Source organism: Cyprinus carpio, chromosome A11 (genome assembly GCF_018340385.1).
Source record: "Cyprinus carpio isolate SPL01 chromosome A11, ASM1834038v1, whole genome shotgun sequence".
Lineage (NCBI taxonomy): Eukaryota > Metazoa > Chordata > Actinopteri > Cypriniformes > Cyprinidae > Cyprinus > Cyprinus carpio.
The window spans coordinates 17620581-17637750 of NC_056582.1; the positions used below are offsets into that span (position 1 = coordinate 17620581).

Genomic DNA, 17170 nt, shown 5'->3' on the forward strand with positions numbered 1-17170 from the left:
TGTTCGTGCAAGTCTTTCAGAATGTGTTAGTGGGCTGGTAATTGCAGGTAGGGCTCTGCAGGGAGCCGTGCAGCTCGCTGTGATGCTGTGAGGCACGAAAACCCTGTTGCTCTGCAGCAAATTGTGTACAAAGCGACCTCTGGACGTGTAAATGAACACACTTTTACTTTACACCAGTAGTTTCATGAATCAACCTTCCTTACCATTTTCCTTCTTCCTTTAGAAATGGATTATGGTGCTAAAATCTCATAGAGGTATCTCTGTAGACATGCACACAGAGAGCTTTTGTCTTCTTAGCCCTGGTCATTGGATCAGCTCTAAGTCGATAGTCTTTCAGGGCCACCAGGCGAGTCTCCAAATGACTGTACCTGAACACACCCAATATACACTGGTACAATTCAATTACTTCTGTTTCACTCTTCTATGAGGTCAAGGGAAATGTTCACTCTCTCAATTGATTCAAATCAATAATTTCAATCTAATTTGTAGCTTGTCCTTGCCACCACAAGCCATGTACTATGTCTTTATGGATTTTAGGTCCATCAGGTACAAGCTTGGCTTTGTGTCCAGTACATCATTAGCCTCCAGAGGACTTCTGAATATTTCTGCCATACCTTCGGGTGGGATTTTAGAGAGCTGTGGGAACAAATATCTTTTTGGTCTGTGGTGCTTATTGTTGTTCGACCTGTTTTGATCAGTCTTCGTTTTATTGATGAAAATCTGCACAGAGGTCAGCTGCATTAATCTAAGGTCACTGATCTGTGTTCATGCATTTCTCTGATGATGCTTTATCCATTAGAAGAGAGAAGGGCATTTTTCTGCTTAAAAAAAATCTTATTCTGTGTCACAGTTCTCATCTTAATTGCATTGATTTAAATATGCCTCTAGAAGATGCATCGTGCTAGGTGTGATGACAGCGATAGTGAGCGTTGATCAGTGCATGTCCTGTGACAAGTTGCAACACAGCAAGTTTGAATATGTGAAAGTATAAAGGCTACTGCACAGTTAAAGTTTTTTTATTTATTTATTTTATATCACTTTACAATAAGGTCCTGTTTGTTATGCATTAGCTAATATCAACTAACAATGAGCAAAATATATTTTTAAAGCATTCTTACTGTGAAAATATTAATTGTTTTTCATGTTCATTCACAGTGCATTGATTAATGTTAACAAATAGCAAAATGTATTGGTAAATGTTGAAATTAAGATTGACTAAAATGAATGCCATAGAAGCATTGGTCGTTGTTGATGTTTATTTGTTTTCTTTTTTTCTATAGTGAAATTTTTTTTGTCTAAACCAATGGACACTTAAGATGACCCAAGTTCAAACCAAACAAACAAAATCGCATGGCATCAGAACAGAATGGCATCAAATATAATGTTATTTTTATATATTGATTTTTTTCCCTCTCTTGTTTATTTTTATTATTGTATAGAAGGGGGCAGTGATATTTTTGTTTTCTTTTTTATTTATTTATTTTGTGAACTATCCCTTTAAATGAGTGGTTTATGATCAGCTCTCCTCAGCTCTGATATAAGAATATACTGTAGTCCATCTCTCTCTGTTTTAATGGAGGTTACCGTGACGTTCTACAGAGAAGGGGCTTATTGGTGCATGTCTTTTTAATTGCTCCATCTTTGGCCGGGGGGAAGTGTAAAAATACACATTCTCTCACACCCACTCAGTGCACATGTACACAAAAAAAAACATTCACATCTCACCGGACAGTCATGCTTCAGTTAATTTGCGTCTTTTTTTTCCCCTCGTAACGGATCATCTGTGACCTTCAGCAAGGTCTTGCATTAAGTCTAATTGTGATCCAGGACCTAAATTAACCATTAGTATTGCCCAGAAGACTCCAATGCTAAACTGTTGTCTAGTATAATGATGTGTTGTTCACTACACCACTGTTGCACATGAAAATGTGTGGCATGCAACTTTATCACTCACTCGTTACCCTCTCTTGATATGAGGTCTTGAAAGTGTTAACAAATGCATTAAAATGTTTTTCTTTTTGTGTGTGTGTGTGTGTGTGTGTGTGTGTGTGCATGCGTGCGGTGAAAATGTGACTCAAACTGCTGTAAATCGGTCCCTCTGTTTCAAATGTCAGGCTGCTTCATTATTAATCTCAGCATGAGGCAGACAGAAACGCAGCAGTAGGTAGTTTTTTGTTTGTTTATGAAAAATGAGTCTGTTTTTACAGACAGTCCAGTTGAGAATTCACCAAACGTAACGTCTAGAAAATCGCATTTTTATCAGAAGCATCATTGCGATCTAATTAAATAAGGAGGGATGTTTTCTGTGTGCTGTTTACAGTGTCATGCATGGGCAGAACCATCAAGAGGGTTCTATCGTTAAAAGGGCAAGCGTGCTGATTTTTCTCCTCCTGTTTGAGAGGCTAACGGTAGTGTGCCAGGCGAGGGAAAAGGTGAGAGAGGCTATGTCAGAATGGCAATGAGAGTTGACCTTTCACGAATGCATGAAGCATCTGCCTTTATCGCCTACGCCAAAAGTCTCATTAGAAATTATGAGCTGAAACAATTCGCCTTCTTTTGCCTCCGTAGCCATTAGTTTGTTTAATTAAAAACATGTGACCTTCAACCTGCTTTTATACTGTCTGAATCGAGCTTCATTTGTTTCTATTCGAGTTCTATTGACCGGAGCAGGATTAGGCAGGCTGATTTGATTAAATGTACCACAGCTGTTGACATTAGTGGCATTATTAATGTTGTTTAAGAGATACAAAAGGCAGCGCCGCAGTTGTTCCGAAATCAAAGGAGAATATTTAGTGCCCAAGGGTTAACGCACCGGTCAGAAAGAAGAAAAATAAACCTTTGCATTATGTAAATGTCAATCTCAGAAGAAATTCAAGCCCATATCCTGTTAAATAAGCAGCAGAAGTGTTCCTTGTCTTAACTCTTTATGATTGGCAGATGGGTCTTATGAGACAAGGGACTGAGGTTAGTTATCATATTGATTCTCTCTGGAAAGGTGCCAGTTTGAAATTACAAATTTGAAATATAATTATATATAATTAAAATTACTTGGTCACTTAGCAGGAGTGCAGTATCAGTAAAGTATATAAACAGCAAAATCACATACAGGAAAATGGGGACTGCAGTGCAGTGGCTAAATAGCTTCCCAAATAGTGAAATCTTAAAAAAAAAACAAAATGGGTTTGATTCATACAGAATGCTAAATAGCTTCCCAAATAGTGGAGTGTAATGCTAGTAATGTCAGGTCATGGGTTTGATTCATACAGAATGCATAAACTGAAAAAAGTAACTTAGTTTTAATGCAAGTCCCTTTGGATGAAAGTGATTAAGTGTAAATATGTAAAACTTAAATAATCAATTGTTTGTGGCCTGATTTTTTCATTTCATAGTCCGATGGAACATGAGGCCTCAGTGGAGGGCAGGCTAAGGAAGTGTGTTCGACTAGAGAGGAGACCGGGAGAGGAACATACGTTTTGTAGACGCAGACAGCCTGTTTACCAGAATGGCCCTGTCTGCTTGTTAAAGAAAGCTCAAGAGCCTGATGGAGCCGCCTGTAATATGATACGGCATATGAGATTTTATTTTTAGGACAGAGAAGCCTCCGTAAGAAAGGTTTATGGGGTTTTGAGTGGGTTGATCTTTTTAAATATTCAACTTCAATGAAATATGGAGCATGACTTGAGGCTGTTTTGAATTCATAAGTACGTTTCACGAGGCTGGATGTGCATATTGAGAGCTGTCGAAGGCATCCGAGAGAAAAGCCCTGCGACTTGGGGAGAAGCGCCCAGGGTGGAGCGGAGCGAACTTCAAAAAGTCATTAAAAACAATAGTTCTGTTTGATCTGGTGATGTAACATCTCACCTGATCAGAATCCAAGGTTTTGCCACAATGGATCTGCATATTGAATTCTAAAGCACAATTAAGATGTGAATGACCCTTGATTGAAATAGTTTTTCCACATTAATAACCAACTGCCTAAGACTTATGGAAAACTAGTCTATAGTCTGTAATGAGAAGGGAAGTTAATGGCAAACATCAGCTATCAATGAAGTGCTGGTCGTTGCCAACAGTCATTAGCCAGAGTTAGCCATTATCCGTGCGTGGAGGTGGTAATACATTACAGCAAAATCCGATCAATTACGACCACCCCTCCCTTAAGTCCCATCTTGGGTAACTGACAGTTCACACCCACCCACAACCCCCCCCCCCCCCACCCTCCTTCGCTCCATCTGCAGCTCATCAGTCACTCTACTCATTAACCTAAAGGACTTTGATGGGAGAAAAAGGGAGACATGGAGAGAAGCAGAGTCTAGGGAGAGAGAATGCACAGATGGACTAGACCTGAATCGATGGCACTTCATGACAACGGACAGGGGAAAAGGAAGCCATTGAGAAATTGCTAGAGGAAGAGAATATGGGAAACACAAATTTTTGAATGAAATTACTGATAACCTTTTCTGGTGATAATTTTTTAATTTTAGTAATATTTTATTTTGTTGTGGGTACAACTAATGAATTTCCCATACTTATATTGGATTATTTTATCTATAATTTGACTTTATTCAAAAAACAGCAGGTTTATATTTATGCCAGCAATTAAATAAGTAATTAATAGGAATAATTATTTGACTAAAATAACACTACTTTTATGTCAGTTTTATTAACCAATTGTATATTTTGTTTTATAGTTCTGTGTGTTTCAATAAATAAAGGTTTATACATTTTTCAAAATGTTTTAAATTTGTTTAAACTTTGGTCTAGTCAACTAAAATTAAATGCCTTTCATTGCGAGTTAAGTTTACTAAAATGAATGAATATGGCATGACAAAATATTGACTAAATTTAAAACATTTTCTTTTGAGGACAAAATATTGACTAAATTTAAAACATTTTCTTTTGAGGACAAAAGCTATGACTAAAAAAAAAGAGAGAGAAAAAAAACCGTAGGAATCACTGAAAGGGAGTTTGGGAATAGTGGAAAGATGGAGTGAGCCAGTGGTAGACAGCGATATAAATGAGAGTGGGCTGGATTGAAAAATTACTCATCCCTGCAGCACCATGCAGACAGATGTCCTGTAGCAAAAAATATTCTGGAAACTCATCAGGTTTGGCATTCAAATGAAGATTCCTTCTCTCTAATTACTTTAAACCCCAGCCCAACTTCCTGTTCTGTGGAGCTTCACAGAAACTGCCAGTGTGACGACTTATTTCGTTTGAATCTTTGCTAATTGTGCAGCTCTTCAACCGTTCGCCCTAGTTGCAGTGAGCAGATTCACAATGACAGATATACGTTACTTCCAATTAGAGGTACGTTTTCTCCCACATGCATCTATCCACACAAAAATGTTCATGAACTTGCATCGCAGTAGAGCAGCTTGTGAAGAGAGCCCAGTCGACCCAATCTTAACAAACTGTCTGTCTCACTTAGCAACTGTCAGGAGACATTCTGCTTTGTCTCATATCTGTCACTAAATCGTTTTCACACTGTCTTTCTGGCCCCTTCCCAAAGCTTCTGTCTGATAGTTTGTATCTGTGATGCCAACCGAACGTATTCTATCAGGTTGACCAGAAAACGCTGGGCCATCAATTTGAGCTTTTGTTTTTGAAGATGAAGATGAATTTAATCAACCTATAATCCTGATGGACAGGAATCTTTTGTAGAAAACAAAACATAACATTGGTTAATGGAAATGCCGTCATTTCGCAATACTTTTTATTGACATTTATAAAATATCATCAAAGTTTTGCGCAAATCTGTAATGGAAACGCGCCTATTGAGTGATCAAAATGCTGTCGGTGGTCTCAGGTCATGAGCTACCATGTAGCAGTTATTAGTGCAGGAAGGTGAGAGAGTGGCCTATATAGAGAGACCATATGTGTTCTTACAGTGGGGTTTAGATCACATATACACCAACCACTCGATTGATTGTCACTTCTCTGGGGTCTGATTACCCCCAAACGCTCATGTGCTTATCAAGGAGGATCTAGTGTTGTAGTTGCATCAGGCCAGGTGCCGTCCAACCAATTTCTGTTTGCTTGTAAACCTATTGTTTTGGTGAGAGACAGCAATGTTCAATTGGTCATATGACTCTCACTGTAGGACATAAGTTACCCAATCACATCTCTCTTTTTGCTGAAAGGTATGCTCTCAGATTGAATAACTTGTTAATTTGTCCTCCTGCTTTTGTCTGTGTATTATTGGTCTTGTGCTGGTTTGTTTGGGCAGACGACGGCTAGTTAGTGCATGTATGTCAAAGTAAATTACTTAAAAGCGTATGCACCCAAGCTTAAGTGTGTGAATCACACATTTTGACCTTCTGTGACCTGAAATAGATGAATCACTCTCATGTACATAAATACTGTATAACGTGTAGTGTTTAGCTCTTTTAACAGCTAATGTTGTTCAAAATGGCATACTGAACATCAAAGTTCAATGAAATGGCATCAAAGATCTCTTCTTGACATTCTTTTCTCTCCCCGAGGGTCAAGTCTGACATTCTTTTCTCTCCCCGGATCCATCTCTCACTCAAAATCAATAAACCCTCACAACACTAAACAAACAACACATCTCTAAATCCCTCTATCCCCCCGGGAGACCCATATCTAATCCCCTAAACAAATATGTAGATTTAATGTGACAGCAATCACTTTGATTAAAATGCTTTTATATATCTCCCCGGGTTTAGCAAGTAAGCATTAAACCGTAATGATTTTCATTTTTAGTAATTAATCTTTTGTGAGGGCACTGAAAAACCAAAATTCTGTGGGTTAATTTTACAACTTCCCCACTAATGAAACTTTTTCACAATATGCTAATTTTTTGTTATAATACTCATTCAGCCATTATTCAAGACAAATTCAGACAGATTGCTGCTGCACAAAGAGAGAGAAAGAGAGCATTTATAGAGGTATACACACCAGAGTTGGATATATATATATATATATATATATACTTTAACATTCAGGGACCCAATATCAGACAAATTCAGACAGATTGCTGGAGACTGAACAAACCACACTGTATTAAAGGCCTAGTTCACCCCAGAATGCCACCCTCTCATTTGTCATTTCAAAACTTTATGACTTTCTTTTTTCTAAGGAATCTAAAAGATTATATTTTAAAAAATGAATGGTTTTTGTCCATACAATGGAGAAAAGGGTCACCAACAGTTTGGTTACCAACATTCTTCAAAATGTCATCTTGTGTGTCCATCCATACATAGAGAGTCAGTAGGGTCCAGAACCTTCAAACCTGTTTGAGGTTTGTGTCACTCGCTGATGTTCATTTTATGGGCAAAATAGCAGAAACATTCTTCAAAATATTCTGTGTTCTATTAAAGAAAAAAAGCCAAACAAGTTAGGAATTGCATAAGTTTGAATAAATTATATCAGATGTTTAATTTTTGGTTGCTTTATTCCTCCAAAAGTGGTTGAGGTGATTGCTACTTTTTATCTTTCAGACCAAATCCTGAAAATCCAGTTTCAGATCCAAGCCACATTTGTGTGTTCTCAATACCACAAGATCTCTGATACACAAATGCATGAAAATGTACCCACACAAAGGCACATAAAACACAAAGAGATGCACACGCAACATAGACAATGTCTTTGGAGAAGACAAGGGAACCTCTGAATTATGCTGTTTAACCGTGAAGCATAACTTATTCTCTTTTTACTTTTTTTTTTTTTTTTTTTTTTTCACACTCGCTGATCCCAGACCAACACATGTACAAGCTTTGATATGCATGACTCTTGCTTGGGTTCAGGGGTTATGCTACTACTTCAGCCTGGCAATTAGAGAGTTACAGCCTTTTTGGAACCTCCTCTCCTCCTCTTTTTTTATCTTTTTTAATATTAATTGCCTTCCCACTGTCATAAATGTCAGATGAAGACCATTGAAACCCATAAATTACCCATGCTTTACCTGTGGCACCAGTGGGTGGCTGTTGGGTGCCCGGTGGATGAGGCATGTCTCTGCTGATATGTTTAATTACTGCTTAACTCATGTAAGCATAAGGGATAATGTGCAGGTCATCCGTCTCAGAGTCCTTCAGTCAGACAAAAAGGGACATTAGAGTATCATAGAGGCTCTGAATTACAGCCCCCTTTATGAGTCAGGGCTCCCCTCTCGCACTGGTCTCATCATCTGAGAGCCGCTGCATCAAATACACACACACAGTCTCTCGTAGTCTGACATTGTTTGCCATTCGTGCATAACCAAACCCATATTCTGTCGCCCAGGGTATTCTGTTATTCATATGGCAGCCCATAATCACGTCCCTGTGGGCTATAAGGCATTATTATTATCAGTAGTTCTGGTCCGTTTCACCTGCTCAGAATTAGCTCTGATTTCCCTTGACCTTGTCTACATGTGCCATCTCCCCCTTTTCCGCCTAAATGTAGATAAACAAGTATCCACAGAGTCCAAACGAGAGAGGGCTGGTAGGACAAGCCTGGTCATTAAGATAAATTTAGGCATCAAACTGTAGTGTTACATCAGCTCACTTTCCCTTACATTGCTGCTATAATTCACAGCAGGCAAACTTAATTTCCCATGTGTTGTCCATAAAAAACTACATGCACTGTACTTTAGTGCTTCGCTGTTTTTGATTGAACTCAGATTATGCTTTGGGCATCAAGTGCTGAACCAAACTGTAACCATTCTGATTTGATTTCCTTTTTTTTTTTTTTTTTTTTTTTTTTTGGATGCACTGATGTTGTGCTAATTAAATAAGTAATTAGTGTTATGATGTAATGGTTGATAACTGATAAATGGTCAATATCAATATTCTGCTCTTTTTTTTGTTGTTGTTGATAAAAGTTTTAAATAAAACACTAAAAACATTTTACAAATTAAAAGTGGGTACTTATTTATTTATTTAAAGAGATATTTAAAAGTTTATTTTTGTCATCATTTACACACAGTCATGTTGTTCCTAACCTGTGTTTCTTTCTTCTGTTGAATGCAAAAGAAGAATCATTACTCTTCAGTGTCACATGATCATTCAGAAATCACCATTGGCTTCCATAGTATTTTTTCCATACGTCAACTATTTGGTTTACGCACATACTTCAAAATATCTTGAAATGAATGAATTGAATTGAATGAATAAATGACGACAAAATTTAAATTTTGGGGGTGTTGTTATGCTCACCACGGCCTCATTTATTAAATAAAAAACAGTAAAAATGGTAGTATTGTGAAATAATCTTTACAGTTTTCTGTGTTGTATAATTTTTAAAATGTAATGTATTATCATTATCAATGTTGAAAAAAGTTGTGCTACTTACTCTTCAGTGTCACATTATAATTAATAAATCATTCTAAAAAAAAAAACAGGTATTTCAAAAAAAAAAAAAATAAAAAAATCATTACCAATTAATATTAAAAAAGAAACGCTACTTTTTTTCCAGGATGTTTTGCCATTTTTGATGGAAAAAAAAAGTTTATTCGCCCATTTATTCGAAATATGACTTTTTTTTCTGTAAAAATGTGAAAGTCCCTACTATCACTTTTGATCAATTTAATCCATCCCAAAGAGATCTCATTAGCCAATTCTGTATTGTACACCCTATTGTATTGTTTATCACATTAAAGTATTCACGATATGTGTAACCCATGTGTTTAGCATGCATAACCCTGACAACAAAGGAGTATCATTGACATGACTGGCTACCCTGTTTCTCCAACCGAGCAAAGTCATGTTAATTTGCATGTGATTTCAGCCATTCATCAGCCTTACTAACACTTCTATAGATTACATAGCAAACCTTACACCGTGCAGAGGGGGAAATTACGTGTCACAGATTGCATTGTGGTGAGCCCCTAAAGTCCCGATTGGTGCGAGACAGGCTCCATTGCAACTCGAGCTCGTTAGGTTCATCAAGTGCCCTCATCTGCTGTCACGTTCCATCGAGTCTCCTGCCAAAACTTCAGGTGAAGAGTGAGGGACAGAAAGGAAGAGGGAAAAGAGATGAAAAGAAAGTAAGCTTCTCTGCGGCCCCCAGTGAAAATGCAAATTGAGCAAATGATCTCTAAAGTCAGAAACCGGTATTTCAGCCCTGTTCTATTTGAAGAGAGGAATGAGAGTGTCTCTCTCAGATGACACAGTCTGGACGTGAGCGAGTTTTTATGAGCCTAACTGAGGTGGTACTTACTGATGAAAGGAACGTGGCATTCAGATTTCTACCGCAGTGTGTGTTTGCTTCATAGATGCTTGAGGGAAGCTAAAAAGTTGGACAGTTTAAATGTTTTTAGAATATTAATATAATTTTTTTGAGTTATTGGCCAGTGGGATAAAAGATTAAATTGTCATTTTTTTTTTTTTTTAATTGAAAGAAGTTCTTAAGTTCTGTGTAGTCTATCCATTCTTAAGTTTAAATGATATTGAGTTTTATATGTTTAATATTACATATAATATTTAATGCATTTTGTATTTTTACGTGAAATTGTAATAGAGCATGACTGTCATAGCTGCTAACTGCTTCTTCTTCTTCCTCTGTCTCTCACTCCTTGTAAAAAGGTTAAAAAAAATCTTGGCATCTGCTGCTTTTCAGTGGATGGTTAAAAAAAAAAAAAAGTCGTCATACACTGTTGCTTGTTTTAACACTCATTAAGACACACACAGACCTCATCCTCACACTAATGAGAGGCAAGCAGCCTCTCCACATCAGCAGGGTCAGTCTGAGCGAGAAAAGAAGAAGAGGATGAAGAAATTTAGTACTAAGGAGCCAAACAAAGTCATGTAGAGAAAAAGAAAGATTATTTTAAGAACGGGAAACAGCAAATGGGACGAGCAGGAAATGAAGGCAAAAGAGGAAGAGCCAAAGAGACTAATGAAAGTGGCCTGAAGCATAGGGCAGAGAGCGGCACACAGAGACAAACGAGTGCACATTCTCTCAAAGCAGTAATGAGAGCACAGAGAACTCACTACCACACACACACCGAGCATGGCTCACCACTCACTCCTGTACTGTACATTACAGTCACCATCCATCTCAAACCTCTCATTTGCTCTGGATGGCACAGTAGACTGCATTCTGTCCTGTCCACTGAGAGCATATACACAATCATAGAGCTTCACACATTGCTTAGATAAGATATGAGATTGTTTACTATGTACTATCTTTAAAAAGGTCAGCACACATGATAGCATTCACACATCCTTACAAGTCTTGAATTATACGTAATCATGCATAAACTATAGAGTCTAAATACAAGGAATGTAAGCGTTGATTGTTAAGGCTAATAGTACTATTACTACATACACTACAGTTCAAAAGTTTTGGTCAGTAGGATTTTTTAAAAATAAATCCTTGCATTCAGGATTGGTTTTCAGCATTGATCCTATTAGGAAATATTTCTTGATATTTCATAATCATAGGAGTCATTTCTCAAGGTTGATGTTACACTGAAGACTGGAGAAATTCTGTGACGGAAATACATTTAAAAATAAATTATTTTAAAATCTTACTGTTTTTACTGTCTATTTGTTCATATAAATGCAGCCTGGATGAGCATAAGTGACTTCTTTCAAAACTTTAGGAACTAGAAACTCTAGGTAAAACTAAAATGTTCCTTAGACCTGCATAGAACAATGCACTAATTTATCTAGAGACCTGAATATCATATTTGTGAGTAGACTTTTTTTTTTTTTTTTTTTTTGTCTTGGGCAAGACATTCCTTTGCAATCTCAAAGAAACATCCTGGCAACCACTCAGCAACACCCTACAAGTAGCATCATGGACAAGCTGGCACTACTCTTCTTTCTTTTGTTTTCTTTCATGGTCTTACAGCTTGATGAAGATAATTTGATGTGTTGAATGTCTGCACCTGTGCCTAAATTTGCAGCTTAGACCTTTAGAAACTATTATGAGAAGATACAAAACCAGCTGAGCATTTTCAGTGGGACATTTGTTTGAGGATGAAGAAACCATCATGTCTGTAGGCTCTATTATTGCAGTATTTTGCTTGGCTCTTCTCTCTCTCCTTGTTTGTAGTGATTGTCCTTGTTTAAAGCATTCATACATCACTCTGTCCCTCACTCCTGTGCTGAAGTGAAAGAGTGTGCTTTGCACACTAAGGCTTTGTTTGTAATGCTTTTATACTTCAAGATCAAACTTTAAAGGTTTTTATGGTATAACTGTGAAATAATAACTGAATAAGATTCTGCATTTTCTGTGCATCTAATCTAATGCTACTGCCATTAGTCTGATTTTTTTATGAATATTTTATTTGTATTTCAGTCAAATTGTTATGCTGATATTTTATCATAAAAAAATGTATTAAACATCTAAATCAAAGAATTTTCACTCCTGATTTCAGACATTTGAAATCCTCTGCATGTATCTGTCACAGTATGGTTGGCTGTAAGAGTGAGTAAGAAGGACGCTCAGAGGTTGCATCAGTCTGATGGGTTTAAGTTGTTCAGGTAGATGTGCTGAGGTAGTACAGCAGTGCAGAGCATTAAGTCAGTGTAACGTCTTCCCAAAAGCCCCTGCGCCACGTCACAGATCAGAGATTTAGTGCTGGAAATGCTAGAAAAACAGGTGAGAGGTGAGCGAACTTCTACATGTGTGCCTCACAATAATTCTCGTGTTGTCATGCTGTCGACTGCATCGCTCTCTGTCTTCCTCTCTCATTTATTTGATGACATTAATATCGGCATGACCCGTCCTCAAAGAGCTGCTAACTTTTATAAGCGTTTTCATGAGAACCTGTTTTTTTTTCTTCCTATCTCTATCTCTCCCTCCCATCTCTCCCACAGAAAACATGAAGGCACCTCTGCAAAGGTCACGGTCGCGGCAGAATATCAATTTCAACTCGACACGAGCACCCACTGCCAAGGAGCCTCATTATAAGAGTGAACCCCATCCTTCTGCAGCCCACAGGCTGACCCACCGGCCCGAGGGGGAGATAGAAAAAGCCAGAGCGCGAGAGAAGGAAAAAGAGCAAACTCCGACGCTTTGCTCATCCAGTGGTGACACAGACGTGGAGGCCTTGCTCGCCCGCCTGCGTGCCCTGTGATGACATCACCGCTTCCCCAGACCTCTCAGGTTTGACCTCTGTAGTCAGTACGGTGACACGGACACAAAAAAAAAAAAAACCAAAGCGCATAGTCACTTTTTGCTAATAAATGCCATCGGGTTGCGCTCATACACGCAAAAGAAAAGTCTTAACAATTAACCTTTCCCACCCGTCTCCTCTGCCCTTTTACCTCTAACAGCAGACTTGTTGTCCACAGAAGTGCGAGTCTTTGTGCTGGTCGAGTCCAGGATGAAAACTCATTGTTATATTTTACTAAGCATCTAATTACCAGACTGTTTAGAGTGACCTTTGGGCCAAGCACTTGTCTTTTTTTATGTCATAAACAGACCAATTATTACTCTTTAAAAGGCTTCAAACTGCTCTTTAAGGCACTTTCACATACATAGACTTTTGACCTATAACAGTTCAAATTTATCAAATCAAATTTTCCCTTTCCGCATTCAGACATATTTTACCCTTTTCATACAACCCAAAAATATTTTAACGTCTTTAAAAACAGCTATATCTTAACATGTTTATTATAAATATAAATCACTTTTTTTTCAGTATGAATCTTTTTGACCTATGTTTGTATTCCTGTATATGTATTCAAATTAATAAAAAAATTTATTATGCATGGAAATCTTTATACTTAAATACTTGTGTACTTATTTTTACTGTTTTTGAGATTAAAAGGAATGTATTAGTTGGGTTTTGGCCCACTCAAGAGAGACGGCACTATGCAAGAGCAGCGGTTCTGTATTAGGAGAGCCACTGACAGCAGATCCCTGAGTGCCAGGAGTATTTGTACTACTTAGCAAACCTCACTGATGTAATGCACACTCCTCTTCTGCACATTTGTTCTTGGATCTGTGGCTTTTCCAAATAAAGTTTTTGTTTCTTTTTTTTTTTTTTTTTTTTTTTTTTTTTTAATAGACATTTGATTTCTTTGGTTTCTTTTTGTCCTTTGTCTTGTTGTGTATGCACGTGTTTTCTCATTGTATAATTGACAAGTTTTCATGTTCTACTTCATGTTATCTGTATTATTCCTGATGTGATTTTCCCTCTGTCCTGCTGTCAATCAGGTAGGAAATCTCTCCCCTCTCTCTCATTCTCCCTGGACTTACTGCACTCCCATCACCTTTTATGATTCTTTGAAACAACATTCCTGTTATTGGATAGACATTATTGCGGTGACATCCTTTGGTGAAATGTTTCAAATAAAATAAAGAAAAGAAAAACAATACAGAGAACTCAGTCTTTTGTTTGGCTTCAAAACAGATGAATGTCAGTTCTTTTTCTTTTTTTTTTTTCTTTTTTCGTTCCACTTACTCAGTCAGTTTCCCTCATTAAAAGGGTGCATATGTTCTGGCACATCCTCTCATTCGTTCAGAAATCTCATTTTATGCACTGTTACCTGAGAGCCGGGTTGAGGTTAAAGAGGGAGGCTGGCACCTCCTGGAGAGATGAAAGCCTCTGCGACCCACAATCACATTGTTTTTTTGTATTGTAAATAATAATTAATGCTGTTTCCAAAGGTGTCTGTTCCAGTTTAATTAATCCAGTGGAAATGGGGGAGGTCGGTTTGCCCCTTCACAGCATTAGGGCACTGGAGTTATTTAGATTTTGGGAATGCTGGTTGCTTAAAATAAAGGATTGATAGCAGAAAACTTGCTGTCTATCACGTTCTTAGCCAGCATTATGTGATTGACTGACATTGGCAGCAACTGCTTGTGACATTCAAGTACTGCTTATATTGCTTATAATCTATCAAATTAAAGGAAGATAGATGGCCCTGACAAATATTGGATAAAATAGTCATTTTTAGTTAGATACTACTTTTAAATAGAAGTCTTTTTTCTAAACTTATAGTAAATTTATTTTAAAAAGTATCAAAAATTGATACTTACATCTCTTATTAAAGTAAAATTGAAGTGATGGGTGGCCAAGTATGGTGACCCATACTCAGAATTTGTGCTCTGCATTTAACCAATCCTAGTGCACACTCACAGTAGTGAAAACACACACACACACACACCCCGTGAACACACTCAGTAAATGCAGCCTTGGTGAGCATAAAAGCATACATTATCTTACCATCCCCAAACTATAGTGTACATAAATGCATCCTAAAATATTGATCCTGAAATGGAGGGGGAAAAAACCTTAGAACAAGTTCCCTTAGCATGTTGCATATTGTTACCTACATTTGGTCTTACATGCCTATAATGCATTAAAATGCTTTCATGGTAGTTTGCTCACTACTTTTTGCAACTAAGCTCAAGTATTTGTAAACTGCCCTAAGCCACAGATTGGATTTACAAAACAGATCACATAAAAGACAACATTGGTCAGCAGTCAAATTGAATGAGTCTGAAAAGAGAGAGACCATATTGGTATTCTTTTAAACAAATAACCCAGAAAACAACATAATTGACAATAATCCCCTCACCCAGTCTCCATTTAAATACCACGTGTACATGCAGCGCACTTCCTGCGGCGTAAACGGACCTACGGTTACCAGAGAATATAAACCCATCACAGCAGCAGGCCATCAGTGCAGTCGAATAGCTCTTTGTGCCGAAATGAAATCATAACCATTTGCATCCAAATCTCATCCAAAGCTGCAATGTCACACATCCACTTTCCAAAGAACGCAGATTCCTCTCCTCCATGCTTTTTATTTGCGTTTAGTCATCCGAAACATCAGGCTCTCTGCAGGCGGTGTGTGTAGTGCTGCCCTTCGCAGGATCACAGCTCCGATCAGCACCACGGACAGCTCCAGCAAAAGCAATGCTAATGAAGCACGGCCTTTCTCGTTCCCCTCTGTAGTAGCATCAGACAGGCGCTCACTCTCACCATCTCCCCTCTAAATGATCCACTACCGCTGCAAGCGTAACCCCAAGAGAGGATGTTCTGTGTTTCTGTGTCCCATGTTCTTTGCTGTCTGCTTCTTTATTTTTTTATGAACTGCCTCTTTCTTTCTCGCTCATCTGCTCTTGACCTACTCCAAAAAGACAGGAACACAAGAAATCACCCAGTCCCGTTGCCTTTTTCCCAGCTTAATAGGACAAACCAGAGAGGCAGAGGATAAGTAATTCTGCTGAATGAAGTTCTGCCCGAGTAGTGGCTAAAACTAGTCTGTGAAGCAAACCAGATCATTCCCTTCCTATTGAATGCCTGCTGTCAGCTGGCTTTCCACATTACGAGAGGGAGATCAGAAGAGGTTAAATGTCACAGCCAAAACATTGGTTCTTCTCAAGACATGCTGTGTCCCTATGTCAGGTCGACTGAGAATGAAGGTCAGGTAAAAGAGGTAAAGGCTTGTTTGTGTAGATACATGTGTGTTGCTTCATATTACTTTTGTTAATTATGCTTCAAATTACTTTTTGTTGTTATTACAGTGTGTACTTTTTTTCCCCACTGTGTGCTTTTTACAATGACTGTTTCTACTATTCTCTCCGCTGTCTCTGCTGTTGGATGGGAATCTACTTGACAGACGGTCTGCAATAACAATGTGTAGGTCTGGCTGTTCTCTAACTGTTGCAACCAAGACGAACACAGACTGTCCAACTAGAGAAAGAGAAACAGACATCTGTTGGTTTTTGAACATGCATTGATGCATCTCAAGCTGCCATCGCAAAGCCTTTTCTCCAGGCAACAACAAAAATGAGATCAGGGAAGGGGGGCAAAGATGCATTTTCTTTATTGAACAGTTGTGAGGTTGTGTGTATAATTTAAAGGGAGACAAAGCATATTGTGTGGCAGATTGCAGTCTGCTCGGGTTTAATTGGAGATGGGGAGAGCGAGGCAGATGTGAGTTAAGACTGTTAAACTCTGATTACTAGGATGAATCCTCACCCCACACCTCTTTTAGCATGCGGAGGCGGGTCGAAAAGACTGATCAAAGCCAATATTGGTCAAAGCAACAGTTTTATCTACCTACCTAGGAATCAGAAAATGGTACAACCTAGACACAAACTTAGCCGTACCTTCGGCGTAAAATCATTCGAGTTGAATGTAAATCCAAAGAAGTCTTTTCACACCCATGATCTGGTAAGATCTAGTCTGATTGGCTGGTTTCATACAATTTTCGAGAGTGAGGACACACAGATGTTTTATCAGTACAAAGTTCTGTTTACA

At 38.1% G+C, this 17170-nt stretch overlaps 1 protein-coding gene across 4 annotated transcripts in view; it reads left to right on the top strand.

The window, feature by feature from the left end:
- The window catches only part of LOC109107504 (protein diaphanous homolog 3-like), a 280378-nt gene extending 266103 nt beyond the window's left edge, over positions 1–14275 (top strand). For all 4 annotated transcript variants that reach the window (XM_042766599.1, XM_042766602.1, XM_042766600.1 and 1 more), the window contains one exon: positions 12768–14275. In XM_042766599.1, coding sequence (XP_042622533.1) covers positions 12768–13027 — 260 coding nt within the window. In that variant the 3' untranslated portion in view covers positions 13028–14275. The remainder of the gene's footprint in view (positions 1–12767) is intronic.
- Positions 14276–17170: the final 2895 nt, after the last annotated feature.